The sequence below is a fragment of the Myotis myotis genome, unplaced genomic scaffold (genome assembly GCF_014108235.1).
Source record: "Myotis myotis isolate mMyoMyo1 unplaced genomic scaffold, mMyoMyo1.p scaffold_m19_p_1, whole genome shotgun sequence".
NCBI lineage: Eukaryota > Metazoa > Chordata > Mammalia > Chiroptera > Vespertilionidae > Myotis > Myotis myotis.
Genome location: NW_023416313.1, coordinates 33,616,203 through 33,636,336, shown reverse-complemented (window position 1 = coordinate 33,636,336; position 20,134 = coordinate 33,616,203). Strand labels below are relative to the sequence as shown.

General features: G+C 37.8%; 1 protein-coding gene across 17 annotated transcripts in view; it reads left to right on the top strand.

The window, feature by feature from the left end:
• The window catches only part of CLOCK (clock circadian regulator), a 163,180-nt gene extending 144,605 nt beyond the window's left edge, over positions 1–18,575 (top strand). For 13 of the 17 annotated variants that reach the window (XM_036334456.1, XM_036334445.1, XM_036334437.1 and 10 more), the window contains 4 exons: positions 6,131–6,340; positions 7,036–7,238; positions 8,881–9,151; positions 11,252–18,575. In XM_036334456.1, the coding sequence (XP_036190349.1) occupies positions 6,131–6,340; positions 7,036–7,238; positions 8,881–9,151; positions 11,252–11,431 (864 nt within the window). In that variant the 3' untranslated portion in view covers positions 11,432–18,575. The remainder of the gene's footprint in view (positions 1–6,130; positions 6,341–7,035; positions 7,239–8,880; positions 9,152–11,251) is intronic. The other 4 variants (XM_036334414.1, XM_036334359.1, XM_036334395.1 and 1 more) reach the window with 1 other exon arrangement.
• The last annotated feature ends 1,559 nt before the right edge of the window (positions 18,576–20,134 follow it).

Here is a 20,134-nt window from a genome sequence, read left to right as displayed (position 1 = left end):
CTGCATGGGAGAACATATTTGCAAATGTTATCACTGATAAGGGTTTAACCTCCAGCATTTACAGGGAACTCACAACTTAACAAAAGGAAGACAAATAATCCAATAAAAAAATGGGTAAAGGGCCTATATAGACACTTTTTGAAAGAGGACATCCCGAAGGCCAAGAGACATATGAAGAAACGTTCAAAGTCACAAATCAGCCAAGAGATGCAAATCAAAACAACGATGAGATACCATCTCACATTTGTCAGGATGGCTATCATTAACAAATCAACAAATGACAAGTCCTGGCGAGGATGTGGAGAAAAGGGTACCGTTGTACACTGCTGGTGGGAATGCAGACTGGTTCAGCCACTGTGGAAAACAGTATGGAGTTTTCCTAAAAAAAATTTAAAATGGAACTCCCATTTGACCCAGTAATCCCACTTCTAGGAATATATCCCAAGAAGACAGAAATACCAGTCATAAAGGACATATGCACACCTATGAAAAAAGGCATCCCACCACCACTTCTATTGGGCGGGGGATTTGGATGTTAGAAACAACTTATTTTGAGTAGATGACTACCTTCTAAAATAGCTAAAAGAAACCCATTCTCGGCTAATGTAGAAGGAATAAAAAACCTTATAATTTATGCAAATTCATGAATTATTTTTACAAAAATTTCTTAGTATAATGCCAGTATTATTATTTCATAAGGAAAAGGTCAAAATGATGTTATTAAGAACTAGCTTTTCTCATATGGAGCTAGATTATATCATCTTTGAAAGCAAATTAATATTTACTATGATGATCTGTATTTGCTATTAGGATATTTGTTACGAATCGGGGTGCAGTTCTATTGTGTAAAGGGAAATGAACTGAAATCAGAACTCTTCAGATATAGACATCCCCCTCCCAAAAGTAAAGACTGTGAAACTTACCTCTCTTCCATACTGTACGATATAAGGGGAAGGCTCATTATTTAAAACTCCTTGTCTTCCTGTTTGATACCTAATTGAGCCACATTAAAAGGACTATGTAAACCTTCTTTGTTAGTGAGTCTTTAATCGGGGGAAGACTGGATTGGAAGTTCTAGGGGAGGGGATAGAACTTCCTTGCGGATTTGTATCTAAAGTGAAGTTGACAGGGCACTCACTAGCTCTTGCCTTGTAGACTACCAGAGAGAGCTGTCGGCTTCCAAGGGAAAGAACAACGCACTAAGAGATAACTTCACCTAAAGATGACTTTGCATAGAGGTCAGGCTAAATTGCCCTGATTTCCTTGACTACTCTCTACCTCAAGGTTGCAAGGAATATTCCGCAACAGAGTAGAGACGAATGGCAATGGAGGAATGGAGAGAGAAAAAGCTAACATACAGGTTATAAGTGAATTTTAATATCTCAGTCCTAGTTCTTCCATTAATTAGCTATCTGACCTGGGACAAGCTGCAACTTCTCTGGATCTCATCCACAAAATGAAGAAGTTGAGGTGAATGATCGAATCTCTTCCACTAGTAGCTCTAACATTCCCAGATATAACCTACATCTGAAATTCTGCAGAAAATGGTATCTGCACTGCCTACCTGTAATCTGATCAAAGTGACTAGCCAGTACGAACACATCTAGGTTAGTTAGACCCAGGTTGCAATACAAACACATATTTATAGTATATTAATGTTAGAATACATATTTACTTGACAGTTGTAAATACTAAAATAAAAAATATGTTTGACATATTAAAAATAAGTAAGTATAACATTTTTCAGGAATGTAATCCTGAAAGCTGTGAGGATCATGATGAGACAACTAATTTACATATGATTAAGTTTTCTGCTGTATATAACGTCATAATCTCTTAAATCTTTGATTTTTTTTAATACTACTGTGTCCTGACATTAATAAAGATCTGTCCATTGTGAAAAATTTGAAGACAAAGCTTTTGTGTTTAGCTTATTAGTGAACAGATAGTTTATCTTCATTAAGATTATTGATACATGAATGTAGATATTACACAACTTTTTTGGTGTTGTTGTTAAGCCTCACCCGAGGATATTTTTCCATTGATTTTTTTTAGGGAGAGAGGAAGAGAGCGGGAAAAACCAAGAGAAACATTGATGTGAGAGAAACACATCGATTGGTTGCCTCCTGTAAGTGACCTGACCAGGGCCAGGCCAGGTGAGGAGCCTGCAACTAAAGTATGTGCCCTTGACTAGAATCAAACCCAGGACTCTTTCTTCCACAGGTTAGATGCTCTATCGACTGAGCCCAACAGGTTAGGGCTTAAAATTAACTTTATTAATTTTAAGAAATTTTTCATACCAATGAAGCAAGGTAAATAGTTAATGATTACCACATATTTTATTAAAAACTAGAGGCCCAGTGCACAAATTCTTGCACTGGTGGGGGGCATGGACTGTGGGGATCGGCCTGCTGTGGGAGTGCTGCTCATCCCAGTCAGCAGAGCAGCATTCCCACTGTGGGAGCACACTGACCACCAGGGGGCAGCTCATAGTGACTGGTCGACTGGTCGTTCTGGTCATTCCACCATTTGGTCACTGGGCTTTTATTATATAGGATTGCACTGAGAATATAATCACAAAATTAAAATTAGATTTTGCTGCCTGTGGATTCCTCTTAAGATCTTACGATACATCACCTAGGGCAATGGAAACTAAAGAGAAAATAAACAAATGGGACTACATCAAAATAAAAAGCTTGTACACAGCAAAAGAAACCATCAACAAAACAACAAGAAAGCCCACTGCATGGGAGCACATATTTGCCAATGTGATCTATGATAAGGGTTTATTCTCCAACATTTACAGAGAACTCATACAACTTAACAAAAGGAAGATTAAACAACCCAATCAAAAAATGGGCAACTGACCTAAATAATTTTTGAAAGAGGACATACAGGAGGCCAAGAGACATATGAAAACATGCTCAAAGTCACTAATCATCCGAGAGATGCAAATCAAAATGACAATGCGGTACCATCTCACACCTGTCAGAATGGCTGTCATCAACAAATCATCAAATAACAAGTGCTGGCGAGGATGCAGAGAAAAAGGATCCCTCATGTACTCTGGTGGGAATGCAGACTGGTGCAGCCACTGCGGAGGACAGTATGGAGTTTCTTCAAAACACTAAAAATCGGACTCCCATTTGACCCAGTGATCCCACTTCTAGGAATATCTCAAGAAACTAGAAACACCAATCAGAAAGGATATATGTACCCCAATCTTCATAGCACAATTTACAGTAGCTAAGATTTGGAAACAGCTTCAGTGCCCATCAGCAGATGAGTGGATTAAAAAGCTGTGGTACATCTACGCAATGGAATACTATGCTGAGGTAAAAAATAAAGAACTCTTACCATTTGCAACAGCATTATGCTAAGCAAAATAAGTCAGAGAAAGATAAGTATCAAATAATCTCACTCATTTGTGGAATATAATGAACAACATAAATAGATCCAGAGACACAGAATCATCCAATAGACCATCAAATCTCAGAGGGATGGTGGGGGAAGGGGTGGAGAAGGGATAAAAGATTAATCATAAAAAACTTGTATGCACATAAGCATAGGCAATAGATACAGACAATAGTAAGGGGGTGGTGAAGGCCAGGGCTGGGCATCAGGGGCAGGCTGGGAGAAGACAATGGGGGGAAAAGGTGACATATGTAATACTTTCAATGATAAAGAATTAAAAAAACAAAACAGTATTATAAGAAATGTTTGAGACTTATTTAAAAAGAAGAAAAAAGACCAAAAGTATGAAGAATAAAATGGCAATAACTACATTTATCTATCAACTAGGGGCCCAGTGCATGAATTCGTGCACTTTGAAAGGAACTGTGGGCCGTGAGGCTATGGTGGGCACGGGTGGGTCTCAGCCCATCCTCTGTTCCCCCACCTGGCCCCTCCCACTGCAGCCCCTGGGCCCCTGTCTGCCAGCAGCCCTGCTCTCGCTGCTGCCATTCCCACACACTGACGGCACTGCCCCACTTGCACCCACTGATAGCATGGAGCAATTGGGGCCAGCGCCAGCAGCAGGTGCGAGCAGTGCTGCTGCCCCAATCGCCCCCCAGGAGCAGGGGGAGGTGGAGAAGCTGATGGTGCTGACCAGTCTGGCCAGTGCCGGCAACAGGTGTGAGCACCAGGTGGGATCGTGGTGCTCAGGAGCAAAGAATTTTCAGTAACCATCAGAGGCTCACCCCAATGTCAGCAACCGGCGCCTGCCTTGGTCTGGTGCACCTGCTCCACCACCCCACCACAACCGACGCCCGCCATGTTCCATGCTCTACTGCCTCCTGCCAATGCCTGCCATGTTGCGCGTGTGCTTCTTGGTGGTCAGCACTCGTCATAGTGACTGGTTTTTCGGTTGTACCACCATTAAGTCTATTTGCATATTGGGGTTTTATATATACAGATAATTACTTTAATTGTAAATGGATTAAATGCTCCAATTAAAAGACATAGTGTGGCTGGATGGATAAGAAAACAAGTCTCTTACATATGCTGTCTACAAGAGATTCACTTCAGATCAAAAGACAAACAGACAGAAAGTAAAGGCATGGGAAAAGATATTTCATGAAAATGGAAATGGAAAAAAAATGTTGGAGTAGCAATACTTATACCAGACAAAACAGACTTGGATACAAAGGCTATAACAAGGGACAAAGAAGGACCCAGCAGCTCCGCTTCTGGGTATTTATCGGAGGAAACCCAAAACACTAAATCGAAAAGATCTGCATCCATATGTGCACTGCAGCATTGTTTAAAATAGCCAAGATATGGATGCAACCTAAGTATCCATCCATAGGTGAATAGATAAAGAAGTGGGACATATATATAATGGAACATGACTCAGCCATAAGAAAAGAATAAAATCTTATAATCTGCAATACCTAGAAAGTATTTTTCCCAGTGAAATAAGCCAGACAGAGAAAGATCAATATGATTTCACTTATGTGTAGAAACTATAAACCTAAATAGATTCACAAACAAAACAGAAACAAACTTATAGAGAACATTTTGATGGTTGCCAGATGGAAGGGAGTTTGAGAGTATGGGTGAAAAAAGTGGAGGAGTTGAGAAGTACAGATTTGTTGTTATAGATAGTCATAATGTTGTAGCCCGGGACAGTGTGGTTGGTTGGAGCATTGTCCTATGTACCAAAGCGTCACGGGTTTGATTTCTGGTCAGAACACATACCCATGTGGCGGATTTAATACCTGGTTGGGTGAGTACAGAAGGTAACCGATCAATGTTTCTCTCTCTCTCTTCCTCTCCCTTCCTCTCTCTCTCAAATCAGTTCATTAAAACAAACAAGCATATCCCTGGGTGAGGATTAAAAATAATAAGAATATTGTGATAACTATGCATGGTGTCAGATGAGAACTAGATTTATTGGGGTGATCACTTTGTAAGTTATATGAATGTCTAATCACTATGTTGTACAGCTGAAACTAATATAGTATGACAGCTGTAACTGAAAATTATCTTTAAAATGACAATGCAAGAGAAACATTTCATCAGTATAGTTCAGTAAATACTCATTGGTTACCTATTCAGTGTGATTGCACTTATACTCATTAAAAATTCATTCCTAAGAGTATTTCCATCAGCATCCTTGTTTCTCCAGATTGGAGTCCTCTTTAGCAGTTCAATTTTTAATAAGCTTTAACTTGTAATATAAAAATTGTTTTACAGACTTTTAGGTACTTGTTGGTACAGAGTTTATAATCATCAATGATTGTTTTAATAAAATACCAGTAGGAATAATTTCATAGTCTGATTTGTTTAGCCACTCTCAAGTTATTTCTGTCAGAGACTAGGACTTTAGTAAAGGGAAACTTTAAGTAAAAACAACTTTCATTTAATGCCATAAATTATAAATAAGTGATACAGAGCTGCAGTCTAACCATTGGAAACATGATATGGTTAGGATGACTGGAGGAATGATTATGAGGTATGTTTTATTTGGTAATTATTTATTGCTAATTGTTCATTCAGAATGTTTTAGTGTTCTTACTTGCTTTTGAAACTTTAATTCGTAGCTTGTTTTTCCTTTTCTTTAAATGTGTTTATCCATCTTTGTTTTTAATCTACAAAGCTCATTTTAATGTAATCATTATTTTTAAAGATGTTTTTACAACAGTCAACCCCTGGTTTGAATTTTGGTTCTGTTCAACTTTCTTCTGGAAATTCATCTAACATCCAGCAACTCGCACCTGTAAATATGCAAAGCCAGGTTGTTCAAACTAACCAAATTCAAAGTGGAATGAATACCGGACACGTTGGCACAACTCAGCACATGATACAACAGCAGACTTTACAAAGTTCATCAAGTCAGGTAATGTTATCTATTAATACAGGCTATGGAGTGTTCAACAATTAAAATGTGTATTATTGCTGCAACTAAAAAACTCTATCTTGAACAATACTATATTTAAATTTTAATAATAATTAGAAAATATAATAGTGAGAAGTCATTATTAAAATATTTTGTTCAAAAGTGTTAGTTGTGAAGCTGTTGGTTGTTAAATACTTTCACTATTTTGACATTTAAAAATTTGTAGGTTAAAAGGTTTGACTTGCAAAGAAGACTGACCAGGAAATACGTTACCATACATGAAGAATAAATTGTTTGGGCAGTAATGCTTTAATCAGTATTCCAGGAAATTTTGGTAATTGATGTAGATCTGTGACTATAAATCCCAGGGCTACAAATAAAGTATAGAAAAATGTCTAATGTTGATCACTCATTTGGGGGATTTAATAGAAAGTCTTTATGTTTACTTTATATTATTCCTGTTAAGATCATGCTCCTTTTCTAAGATCATAGCTTACCTTCCAGCAAGATATTGAAGACTAATCTGTTCTCAGTTACTATAAGTCATTACTTTGTGGTCAGATTTCTCTCAGAGTAATATGTCTTGCCACTTTTTTTCTGTAATGTCAACCATTACTAGGATGATCTCTAGAAGCATACTTCCTGATGTAAATTTTTCAGTTAATCTGTCATTATAATCTCTTCTTTTCCAACAGAGTCAACAAAATGTCTTAAGCGGGCATAGCCAACAAACATCTCTTCCTAGTCAGACCCAGAGCACTCTTACAGCCCCCCTGTATAACACGATGGTGATTTCTCAGCCGGCAGCCGGAAGCATGGTCCAGATCCCGTCTAGTATGCCACAAAACAGTACCCAGAGTGCTGCAGTAACTACATTCACTCAGGACAGACAGATAAGGTAGTTATCGGAGTTCATTAGTCATCTGTAAGTTGTATCTTAATTGATTAAAAGTAAGGTTATTTTTAAAAACATGATTTTAGTTTGTTACTCCAGATAGTATTCTTTTTTTAAAAAAAGTTGATTCCAGAGAGAGGAAGTGGGAAGGAGGAGAGAGAAGAAAAAAAAAAGAGAGAGAAACATTGATTGTCTGCCTTCCTCACATGCCCCCACTGGGCATTGAACCACAACATGAGTATGTTCCCTGACTGGAAATTGAACCCACCACCTTTTGGTGTACAGGATGGCGCTCCAGTCAAACAAGCCACAGTGGCCAGGGTCAGCCCATATTCTTGAATTTGGAATAAAAATGCATAATGTATTCATTGTTTAAGGACTTTGTAATAAAAAGGTAGCAACCTGTCCAGAAATGTGCTACCAAATATTGTAGAAGCCAAATTCTGCAGCACACTTTTATATGACTTTTATTACAAGCTTTGTGTCACTAAAATTTTTATTATTTTAATACAGATACTGGTGAGTTTTCATGTAGTAACAATGATTAGGGTGTACACTACCATAGTTTGTTTTGAAATAAAAGTAGCTTGCCTTTCTTGAGTTTGTTTAGTACTATACTAAGCGCTCAAAACATTATTTCATTTAATTCTTATTTTTTAAAAATGTGTTAGGGTCTTTTAATTTGTAGGTAAGAAAAAAGTGAGTTTATAATACTTTGGTCAAGAGCCTGTAGCTAGTTAAGGAGGTGAAGAAGGCTTTCTGAATCAAGCCTCAGTGTTTGATTTCAAACCTCAAGTGCTTAAACATATTCTATACAAAACTTTTATGGGCAATTCAAGAAAGTAATCTATGATATCTTTTAGTGGGAATAGCTGACTTAGAAACAAAGTTTTTGAAGAAATGCCATTTTCTTATATTTGGAAGCTTCTAATTTTAGAATCTCTGTAGTCTTAAAACTTTTTTTTAAAGATGTTTTTATTGATTTCAGAGAGAGCAAGGGTGAGGGAGAGATAGAAACATCAATGATGAGAGAGAATCATTGGTCAGCTGTCACCTGAATGCCCCCAATGGGGGTCAAGTCTGAAACCCTGGCATGTGCCCTGCCGGGGAATCGACTGTGACCTCCTGGTTCATAGGTCAAAGCTCAGCCACTAAGCACACCAGCCAGGCTATATACACATTTTGTTTTACTGGTATCTCAAAATGGATCTTTAACCCTTTGAGTGCCAACCAATATCCTAGGAACTATGCTAAAATTGCCAAGGCATTTTTGCTGTTTTTACAGCAGTTTAGGAAAAAAATTATGAATCGCAAGTAAATGAAGTTACATATTCAAAAACTTAAGGAAACCTTTACTACATTTCATCTTTGACATATATTGTTTGCTGATTGTATTATAAAATACTATTAGAAAAAAAAAAATTGCCGATGGTCCTCTCAGCACTTTTGGCGAAAGACAGGAGGAGTGCAATCACGCTCCCTGGCACTAAGAGGGTTAAAAACACGAAACAAAATTGAAACATACAGCTTTAAAAAACTAAATGGGCAATATCATTGGGTATTATCTTAGAGAAGTATTCAGCCACTGCCTTTTGTAATGCATATTTTTTTTGTATTTCTGATTCCTCTTTTCTTCCTCTTACAGATTTTCTCAAGGTCAGCAACTTGTGACCAAATTAGTAACTGCTCCTGTAGCTTGTGGGGCGGTCATGGTACCTAGCACTATGCTTATGGGTCAGGTGGTGACTGCCTACCCTACTTTTGCTGCACAACAGCAGCAGTCACAGACGTTGTCAGTCACGCAGCAGCAGCAGCAGCAGCAGCAGCAGCAGCAGAGTTCCCAGGAGCAGCAGCTCACATCAGTTCAGCAACCATCTCAGGCTCAGCTGAACCAACCACCACAGCAATTTTTACAGGTAATTCTCCCAAACCTATTTACTTTTATATAATGAAATTAGGCATTAAGTGAACACTTGTAAGTGATCTGAAAAATGCATAGAAGCTAATTGTACAAGTTAAATTTCTGTAAGGCAAAGTTTGTCTGGTTGGCTATATGTATTTCCCTGTTCAGTCCTTCAAAGACTTAGACCTGCCATGGACATAACCAATTATTTAAACTGCTGGATAGAATAAGGGGCTACTACCTGCCCATATCAGGACACTTATATAGAGCCCTCTCTGGCTAGAGTTTCTGGAATTCAAGGAAAGGCACCTTTCTTTCCTCTCTTATCTTTAGCAGCCCATCAAACGACTCTCTACTGGGCAGAGGTATCAAGTCGGATTTTTAAAAAATTAGGCATTATCTTAAATTATTTTTTAAGATTAAGTTTTATAATGATTTTTTGGTTAACATTAGTATTAGAAATATTGTGGAAACAGTATATGTCATAGTTAAGAACTTGGGCTCTAAGTCCTGCTGCCTTGGAATTCAGTCACTTCTGCACCACGTACTGCGTGACCTTTGGCAGGTTACTTAACTTGCTAAACTTCAGTTTCCTCATCTGTAATATGGAGGTGCTGTGGATGATGCATGTAAATCACTGAACATAGCATAAGGCATATTAATTAGCTGTTGTGTATGACCACCAGTGATAAACACACTGGCCAGAATGCAGACACACATCTCATAGGGGTGTATTGGACAGGAACTACTTCTCCAAAGGATACAGTGTCCTCAGCAAGGATATCGGGACACGTTTCTAGCACTCTCACGGCGGGTGCACAGCAGGGAAGTCCAGCCTTTTCTCTTCTGGCTGAGGGGGAGCCATTTTGAATAGAGGGTAGTCTAGGATTGTGCTAGAGACCAATCCATGTAGGCCAGGCACAAATCAATTTTAGAGTTATACAACATATGGTATAATTAGAAGATTTAATATTATATTGTATACTCACGCATAAATACAGTGTTAATTTATCACCCTAGGAGTTCAATTATAATTCCTAACCTTGTGATGTGGAAAACTAAACAGATAGTTACCTAAGTCTCTCTCAAGTCATATACCTATACTGCAGCTATTAATGATTGCCTCACTTACTGTTGTAAATGAATTATTAATCAGAATTTATAGCAAGTTATAAAGTATTATTATCAGATAGATAACCAATGAGAATTAAGTAAAAGCTTAAAAAAGGAGAGGACTTGCCTTAAGACCTCAGTCTTCTAAGTCTATCAGAACGAGGTCCCTTAAAAGAATGAACATTCTCTTACCCCCCCTCCCCCCCCACTTTGGGAAAAAGCATTCCAAACACATGGGATACCTAAAAAAGTAAGATCAGCAATACCCTTCAGAGAGACACTCATATGTAGATAGTAAGGACTATACAATTTGTCTATTACCTAGTTCTAAAATGTACCTCTATTGTAATCCTGTAGGGCTCATGCATGTCCTGGGTTCTTTATCTTACAAAAGCTTTTGCTAATGTGCCCTGGCCAGGTAGCTCAATTGTTTAGAGCAGGGGTGGGCAAACTTTTTGACTCGAGGGCCACAATGGGTTCTTAAACTGGACCGGAGGGCCGGAACAAAAGCATGGATGGAGTGTTTGTGTGAACTAATATAAGTTCAAAGTAAACATCATTACATAAAAGGGTACGGTCTTTTTTTTTTTTTTTTTTTAGTTTTATTCATTTCAAACGGGCCGGATCCGGCCTGCGGACCGTAGTTTGCCCACGGCTGGGTTAGAGCATTGTCCCAATATGCCAAGGTTGTGGGTTCGATTCCCAGTCAGAGCACATATAAGAATCAGCCAATGAATGCATAAATAAGTAAAACAACAGTTGATATTTCTTTTCTCTCTTTAAAAAGAAAAGTTTTTCTTAATGACAAAGACAGAAAGCAAATTGCCCAGATCCTTGGCAAAGCTTAATGGTTCTTAAGGTTCAGGGTCTATCTGTGTGCTTGCAAGTGTCCTTCATTTGTAGTGGTGACTGCCTTTTCATTGTCCCAAAACTTAAGTAAATCTTAATGTACACAAAATAGTGGGAGTAAAGCAATGTTGCATAATCCATTTGTTTTTAGACTTCTAGGTTGCTTCATGGGAACCCTTCAACTCAGCTTATCCTCTCTGCTGCGTTTCCACTACAACAGAGCACTTTCCCTCAATCACATCACCAGCAACACCAGTCTCAGCAGCAACAGCAACTGAGTCGGCACAGGACTGACACTTTGACGGATCCTTCCAAGGTTCAACCACAGTAGCACACGTCTCCTCTCTGACCTCAAGGGAGGAAGGGTTGGCCCATAAAGAGTTGCTCAGATGATCTGAGGATTAGGAGGAAAAGTTCTAGTAGATTCATGAGATGCAGTATTGAGTATTCTAATTCCTCGAATTAGTTAGCAGGGAAAATGCTGCCTAGTGCTGCAGATGTACATTAAATACCCGCCAGCAGGAAATGACCATAGGGCCATAGCCAATTCTGACAGTGTTTTAATTGCTCAGATATTTTTTGATGGAAAAAGAGTATATTGCCAAATGTAGAAGCTCAGCTAAAGAAATATGACCTCCAGTGAATCAGAAAGGCACTAACAATGTTAGTAACTTTTAGTGGTTCAGTGCCTGTTTTCAAGTGTTACAGAGGACACACCACTGCCACATCAGGGGTTTGCTTACAATGATGCCATGAAGACAGTGCAGTCGACCCACTAGGCCCTCTTCCCAAGCCCCTCTCCCTTCTCAGATAATGATGGAATCGCAATTTCAGAATGTTGTGTGGGTTCAAATTCTCTATGTAAAGATGCTGTAAAAATATTATGTATATGTCTGGATAAAAGGAAAGAAAGCAAAACATTTTGTATGCTGCATGAAAGCATTATCTCCTCCTTAAAGGTATGAATACATTTCCTTAGATTCTGATGCCATGTGCAAACTAATACATCCTTTGTTTTCCCTTTTGTTTACAACACGATAGTGTTCTCTTCACTTTTCCGGGGCACAAGTCTTTTGTTCATACTTGGCTGTGATGTCACAGTTTGTTCAGTGAGGTATCATGTGCTGCTGGGAATGGATTTTTTTCAGGTTAAATGATTGAAATAACAGGATTTTCAAGTTACTCAGAAGTATCCTTCATTTCATTATTTTCAATAATGTTTGAAAATAGGATTTGCACTGCTTTATTTTAGAAGGTTGGGAGTTTTGATCATATATTTTGATATAGTTCATAGTTGGAAATAGTTGAGTAAATGGTTTGTAACAAGCCTGAAAGAAATTTCATGAATGTTTCAGTTACAGGAGTAAAATTTGCACACAAAACATTTTAGGCACTTTTTAACATTCTCACTGGTGGGAATTTTAACTTTTAGGATTTGTTGGAATCTTTTTATTATCCTTCACAATTTCAATGTTTCTTTTAGTCAGAAATGATTCAGGGTTATTTGAGGGGGAAAAAACCCATAGTGCCTTGATTTTGATTCAGGTGATAACTCACCATCTTGAACTCATTGTCTGGTTTCAGTAGCAGTTTTGAAACCTTAGTACATTTTTAATAGCATGTGAGTGCCCGTGCCATTATTCTCCTAAGTTCCTATGAAGACTGCTTTGAATCTCTTGGCTGGAGATATAAATAATTTAGAAATAAAAGATGACATATTAACACTATCAGAGTCATCAGTGTGATTGCAAATTGTTTTTCCTAAATCAGCATCTTTCTTTAAAGCTGAAATAAGTAGTCATTGAAGAATTACCAGTAAATATTTGCTCAATATGATTTTTACAAAGAGGTGTAGGAATTTGCTTTGCCTTCACTCTAACACTAGAATATTGGAACTCACATGCTTTCTAAACATGAACTAAGATTTCATTTGGCAATATCATATTCCAAAGGTAATAAATTCCAACAAAAATTATATTCATAAAAACATTTTATATATTCTATGGTACTGATAATTAAATTTACAACTGTAGAGCAAAGGAAAATATCTTATTAGAATATCAAAAATTATTACTGTGGAAAGGGAAGACAGCAAGCTGTAATAAATCAAAATTGACCTGAAAAGAAAATGTATAACACAACTGAAGTTCAACAGAAAAGGTTTTGAGCAATGAAAATAACCTAATACAGAATTGCTAGATAAAGGAGTTGAGGAACTCCAAGTTAGTTCTTCAGACTTTTCTGTCCTCAGCTTTGCTATTATCCTTAGGGATATATTGTTTTTCTGTAGAAAACTATACCTGGCCACACTTAAATTAGAAAATGTTGAAAATGAAAACAACCAAAGAAAGTTGGTACCTACCCTTCTATAAAAGAAGTGTCATTAGATACCAATCAATAATTAACATATCAAGGAGCTCCTCTCCTAGCTAAATGATCATCCAGAAGAGATTTCTGACTCATGAATGTCAAGGATAGTTGTCAGAATATGTGTGTACTTGAGCATATATACAACACCAAAATTGATGTTGTAAATATGGCAACAGTATTAATTATCTCCCCTTTCAAATTGCCTATGTTAACCTTATCATGCCATTCCATAGTGAGTTGTGCCTCTTTCATTCATTGGTGATATCTAGTGATATGGATTTAGCTAATAAAATATATGAAAAACTATTAAGGTTTATCCTCCAAATATCACACTTAAAAGAAAGATGGTGGACCATGAGTACTGTGTACTTAGATGAACAAAAGCAAAACCTAGGCACAATTTTGCATTTATAATCACTGTTGTTTCTGACAGCTCACTTTTTTCTGCTTAGAATTGATTACTAAGTTTAAAGAAGCAGCTAGCTGCTTTTCCTCTGCTGCCAGTAGGCTTTGTTGTGTTGGAAGAGCTAGTAAGCACCAGCTGCCTCTTAGCTCCTTACTGTTCCTCCTGCTTCTCTTGAACTTGGATTGCAAAGCTGTCCCTGCCCCTCCCCATGAATGGAGACTTGAGCATTCTAATGAAGATTAAGCAGTTGCCAGTTCTTCCTTCATTTCTGTAGCCAAAGTTGTTAATTAAAATACTAAATCTAAGTCATGAAAAAACAGAAAATAGGAACACCTTCTAACTACTTAAAAATCATCTTTCCTCTGCTTTACTCTGTCATTTTTTTCTTTTTAAAAACACATTTTATTCTGGATGGCACTTTTTAGATAAGAAACTATTAAAGATCAGGCAAATTGTTAGCTGTTCTGCAGTTGTTATCTTGCTTTGGCTTGCTGTGGCACTGCGTAAGTCAGTATAGTTTTAACAACTACAAGTGAAGACTACAAGGACTAATAGAATTGCTGCTGGTGTATAGCAACCATGCGTGTATACACTCAAAAGTACCCTATTCTTTTAGTGGAAAATATGTGCAGAAAAGCAGATATAGCGGATGGGGGTAGTAAGTTCTACAGTTCAGTCTCCAAACTTCAACTTAGGGGATAGTTTGAGTCATGTGCTCTGCTTTGTCCCTTAAATCTGGCTTAGTAATGTACTAGTAATAGGAGAGTGCCAGTGTCTTTGAATGGTTATAGAATACTGTGTGGAATAGTGAAATGGTAATTTGGTTTCTTCAGAAGTGCTGTAGCTGCTGGTCATTGCCTTACAGCAGTCTGCTTGCCATTAGTTAAGCACACTGAAGCAGTGCAGCTCTGTAAAGATGAGATGAATCCTTGTTCAAGAAGCCTTAGATAGGGGTCCTACAGATAGGTGAAAGTACTTCTTAACTGGATATTACTCAACGTATTTTAAAATGTTCCCACTACATTGCGGCAAACTTTTTAAAAAGTGGAATGCAAGTAGCATTTTACTCTGGTAGTATTCATTTTTTTCTTTTTCTATGTTTCTTTGATGACTGAAAGTTTGTTGATGAACATTTGTGTTAAACTCATTCAAATCTCTAACCTTTCCAATATCTGTGTCCCTGTTCATAGCCCCTTGGGAGTCAATGTTGGAAGGTGTAAACACTGGATATTACTATTGCTGAGTGAGTCTAGCCAGGAGTAAACTGATTGGAAAAGAAACAGCACAACGGCTCTTGCCATTGTAGTAGTGATTCGACAAAGAGAACCTGTTCAGTTTGTTTGGGTTGGGTGAGCATTCTTCTGAAAGGAGCTTCTGAAGTAATTGCAAAGGAAAAGAGTCGACTATTTTTATAGCATATTTAATATATTTGTATATAACTATGAATATAGTAGGAACCACCCTCCACATGCCTCCCACCTTTTCTAATTTCCTCCCCCTTTGCCATAGCACTAGTATAGCCTCGTCCGCATGGGTAATGTGCCTATTGTCAGCCTACCAAAAGATAGTGCTGCTGCTTTCTGAGACAGGTGAGAAGACCCAACTCTCATGCCTGGGGATCCTTTATGTAGGAATAGCACACACTTAAAACAACATACCACAGTCTAAAAGCATCATTTTTAAATATAACAAGCACTTTATTGCAATTATTCATTTTGATAAAGTTTATCTTAGGCATTACCATTTCTAAAGGATCCCCAAATCATCACTTAGGTGAAATTTTAAAATGACCCATTTCTGAGAAATGTTTAGATCCAGTGAACCGTAGTAGGTTTATGGGAGTGATTTCAAGGTAGCCAAATGAACTTGACTTTTGTTTTGAATGTGGTGGAGTTGAGATTGTTGATGCTAGTTCCATTTAGACACTATTGTAAACCTATCTTGCCTATTGTGTGAACACCAAAAGAGCCTGTTTATTTTCAGAAGTCTAGGAAAATTGTATCAGTGTGAATAAATGTATAGAACTAACCTAAAAGTGATTATTAGTAATATTTTAGAATACAGTCATTTCAAGAATTATTCTGGGTGTTTTCAATGTGCTCTGAAATGTTGGCATGTCATTTCAGCGTTCCCATTTGAATTGCTCTTGTAATATTTTTTGCACAAAAAGGACTGAGAAAAGGAGTACTTTGGTTGAAGAAAAGAAAAATGTGTAATTTGGTCTTATTTTAATGACTTCTGTGGAAACACTGGGGATGAATTTTGTTGGTTTAGTTATAATTCAGGATATTTAACAGTATTGAACAGCTCACAAAAAAATTAAACAAAAGTGGGTATTTAAAGATTAAAACACTTTCTTCCCATGTGACTGTTTTGCATATTTCCCCCACATGTCATAATTTAACACTACATTCCTTGTTTTTCTTAAATAAAATACTTTGCAGGTTGTTTTGAGTATTTAACATATTTTGTAAGCTGCCTGGGTTTTCCTAAGGAAACGACCTTTAAGAAATAGAATATAGTTTATGAAGAGATTAAGTGAAATTCCATCACCACCACCAGCAAACACTGAGGTGCTGTGTTAAGTGACAATCAAAATAGTGGGTATTTACAGAAGAATTTAGAAAGTGGTTTTAAAGAAGAAATTGCTTTGTAAGCAGTTCTCTGGGTTTCTTGAATAAAAATGGCTAAATGTATTTATTTATATTTTTAAATATCTCTGTGTTCTGTTTTCTATCAGTGATTTCAGTGTCATGTATTTAATTTGTGATTTGTTTTGTTTTGCCTTGTACTCTTTTACTAGAGAACTGGCTCTTCTAATGTGGGCACAGTCTCTAGCCCTCAGAGGACTCTACATGGGCATCCAAATCTGTTCTACTGCAGGACAGCAGTGGGAGGGCCCACATCCAGGTGCCTCTGCACTGCCCTCCTGTGCTCAACTTATTTAAGAGAAAAGTAAAGGTAACTCCTTTCACATTTGCTTCATATAGCTCCAACCTTTTTCTAGTTTTATGTCCTGCCTTTTCCATTTGGGGGACACTTTTTCTATGATTACAGCCAAAGGCCAGTATGACAGAACCAATGGCACACATTGCCTGTTTTGCCCACTTGGGAAATGTTAGTAAAACAGTCAGCATCTTCAAATGGCCCTACTATCATATCTATATGAAAATCCATTTAAAGTCTTTAATAGAGATGGGAAAATGTATCCACACTGCAAACTCTTCTACAAAAAAATGTTTGCTGTCTACTAGTATAGTGTAATGTTGTTTGGTTCTTTAAAAACAGTAACAAAACCTCCATGCACAGCACTGCTCAGTAAAGCAGTGTTTAGACATTTGAGGATACTTCTGGCTGGAATGCATTGGAACAGAATTCTCTAGGTTCCCACAGGTCAGGTACAGGGGACGCTGTCTAGCTTTTGGGATCCCTTAGAGAATGGTCATTAAAGCAAGTTGGATTTAATGATGTAAAATATGTTCCTTAACTCTGAGAGTTGAATTGAAGATGTGATGTTTTCAAATGTATGCTTTTAAATTTCTGAGGAAACAAACTGTGACATCGCTTTAAGAACAACATTCAAATGTTTCATAATATATGTTTTTGAGTTGGCCTGTACTGGTACAAATTCACTGCTGGCAATGATTGTGCCAGAACTGGTGTTAAAATGTAGGAAAAGCTGTATTATCTTCAAGTTGATGTATTATATAGCTAGACAATCATCATTAAGCAAAAAAAGAAATTGGCCAGGGAATGTCCTTTTCTCAATAGCTATGAACAGCAGCAACTTAGACCGTTCTAGAATAATTTTGAAAACTATCTTACTGTGGCGTAAGTTGGGGAAGGATCTCTGTACGGCACTTGCATATTTACTCTGTATAAAGATTGAAGCCCAAAGATGAGTTAAATTCAGTGCTGTATTGAAACCAGTTAGTGCAAAAAAGAAAAAGTTTCATCTTTGTAAATTTTTAATTGTTAACACCAGTTGGTAGCTGTAAAAACATACACCGAATTATTTCTAATGTTCTGTGTGCTACATTGCTGTCCTTACTGCTTGGTTCTTGGTTTTAAATACAATTTAGATGTAGCCTAACATTCTTACTTCTGAAATGATGGAGCTATAAATGGCTGATAATTGACATAGAATACCTCTTTTTCCTAAAGCAAACATTGAACTGAAATCCAAGCTGATTTATAAAAAAACAAGACTGACATTTTCCAAGTATTGTCTTTAGCTCAAATCCTAAATTGCACAGAAGCAGGAAGGGACAATGAATGGTTTCAACGGTGCTCTTAGTTCTCTGCTGATTTTCATGAGCTATCTGTGGAAATACAATATTGTATAAAATGTGGATCATTCTGTCACCCATTTAACATTGCCATTTTAATTTGGTGTTACAATTGTTTACACTTGTTTTTCAAAGCTATCCTTTCAGAGGTAAAAATGTGTTACTAGTCTACCTTCACTCAGGCCTCTCGCTATATGATCATTTTTCCAGGTTATGATGTGCAGTTTTTTAAAACTACATGTACTATTATAATGCTCTTTCTCATACTCTTGTAATGTATTCAGAACCTAAAATTACAGCAAAAGAGCCAAGCAGTAGCATTGTTGTTGGTTTTTTTTTAATGTAAAATAATAGGTCCAGACTTGTTTCCGTATTCAAATTTAAAAATAAAAAAATACCTCAGTACTGTTTTCAGTATCACCTGCATTTCTCAAAAAATAACACTTGCTTTATGTGGCACTTAACTTGTAAAAATTACATTATTTTGGATTTTAAAGAGAAGAGTATTAAATATTTTAAAATCACTATCAATGAAATTTTTCTTTTATTCAGCAATGGAGTCTACCCACATTAATGATTTCTACCTTGCAGCTTAGATCTGAGCTACCAAATTCAGTAATGTCCTGTTACAAGATTGTGGTGCCTCAGAAAGCCATGCTGTTATTCACACGTTAAGCTAATCCTAAAACTAGGCTGCCTGCATTGCCAAGTTTGGGCCATGATGGTACAAGCTGCTTTCTAACAAGGGATTATCTTTCTGTTCTTGGAAAAGATCATAATTCCTCACTTGTTCTGTTTGTATCTACTGAAGAGAATGATGGTGCAGTCTGGGGACTTAACCTGAAATTCCTTTATAGTACTTTAGTCTAATTAGCGGACATTATTTTCTACCTTTGTAAAGAGTTACCATAAAGTTTCAAAACGTAACTTTTTTGTCAGTGTGTGCTACTGCTACTTTTTGGCTGACAGCTACTTTTAGCTCTCTTCCCAGTAGGGGTTAGCTCTCTTTCCCACAAAGTTACTACAGAATGGTGGCTGCATTTACACTGCTGACTGCTGGGTGATTGCATTATATGTAAGATTAGATTCTTTCTATATCTCTTAAGTTACAAATGTACTATCTACTGTGGACTTTTGTAGTAGCTGTCACACAAGGAACATGTGGGAGTTTCTTTAGAACTGTCCTTTGGGTTTAAAGAGGCGTTTAATGGCAATGTTACTGCATATCTATACTAATGAAAGGGCAATATGCTAATTAGGATGGATGTCTTCGGACCACCATCCAGACAAAGCTACAGCGGCTGCCTGAGACTCAGGCTACCCGTGGATGGCGGCTGCCATTGCCCAGGGCCGGCCCGAGGCTCAGGCAGCCGCATGTGTGGCTGCAAGACCCTAGGCTCAGGCAGCCATGGTGGCTGCCAATGGCAGTAGCAGCAGCAGTGGGTGATGGGGGCGGTGCCTTCCCCTGATCTGCCCGGTTGCCTCCTGCAAAAGGAGAACAGACTGTGGCTTAGGCTGGGGGCCAAGGCAGAGGCGGTTAGGGGCGATCAGACCAGCAGGCAGGCAAGCGGTTAGGAGCCAGAAGTCCCGAATTGTGAGAGGGATGTCCATCCCAGGATTGGGCCTAACAGACATCCCCTGAGGTGTCCCAGATTGGAGAGGGTGCAGGCCGGGCTGAGGGGACCCTCGATCCCCCAACTCCAGTGCACGAATTTTGTGCACCAGGCCTCTAGTGGTAATATAACCTCAGGCTGGGAGAAAGCAGTTATGCTGCTTGGATGGAATAGAGTTAGTAGTCAAGTTAAAAAATACTTATATGACAGCGAGGGAGCCATGATTAAGGGCTCTAGAGTTAAACTGATTTGACTTTCTAGTCTATTCTGTAACCTTGGGTGAACTCCTTTTTTTAACCTTAAATTAGTACCTACCATCTCATAGAACTATGTGAGGGTTAAGTAAGTGCTTTATT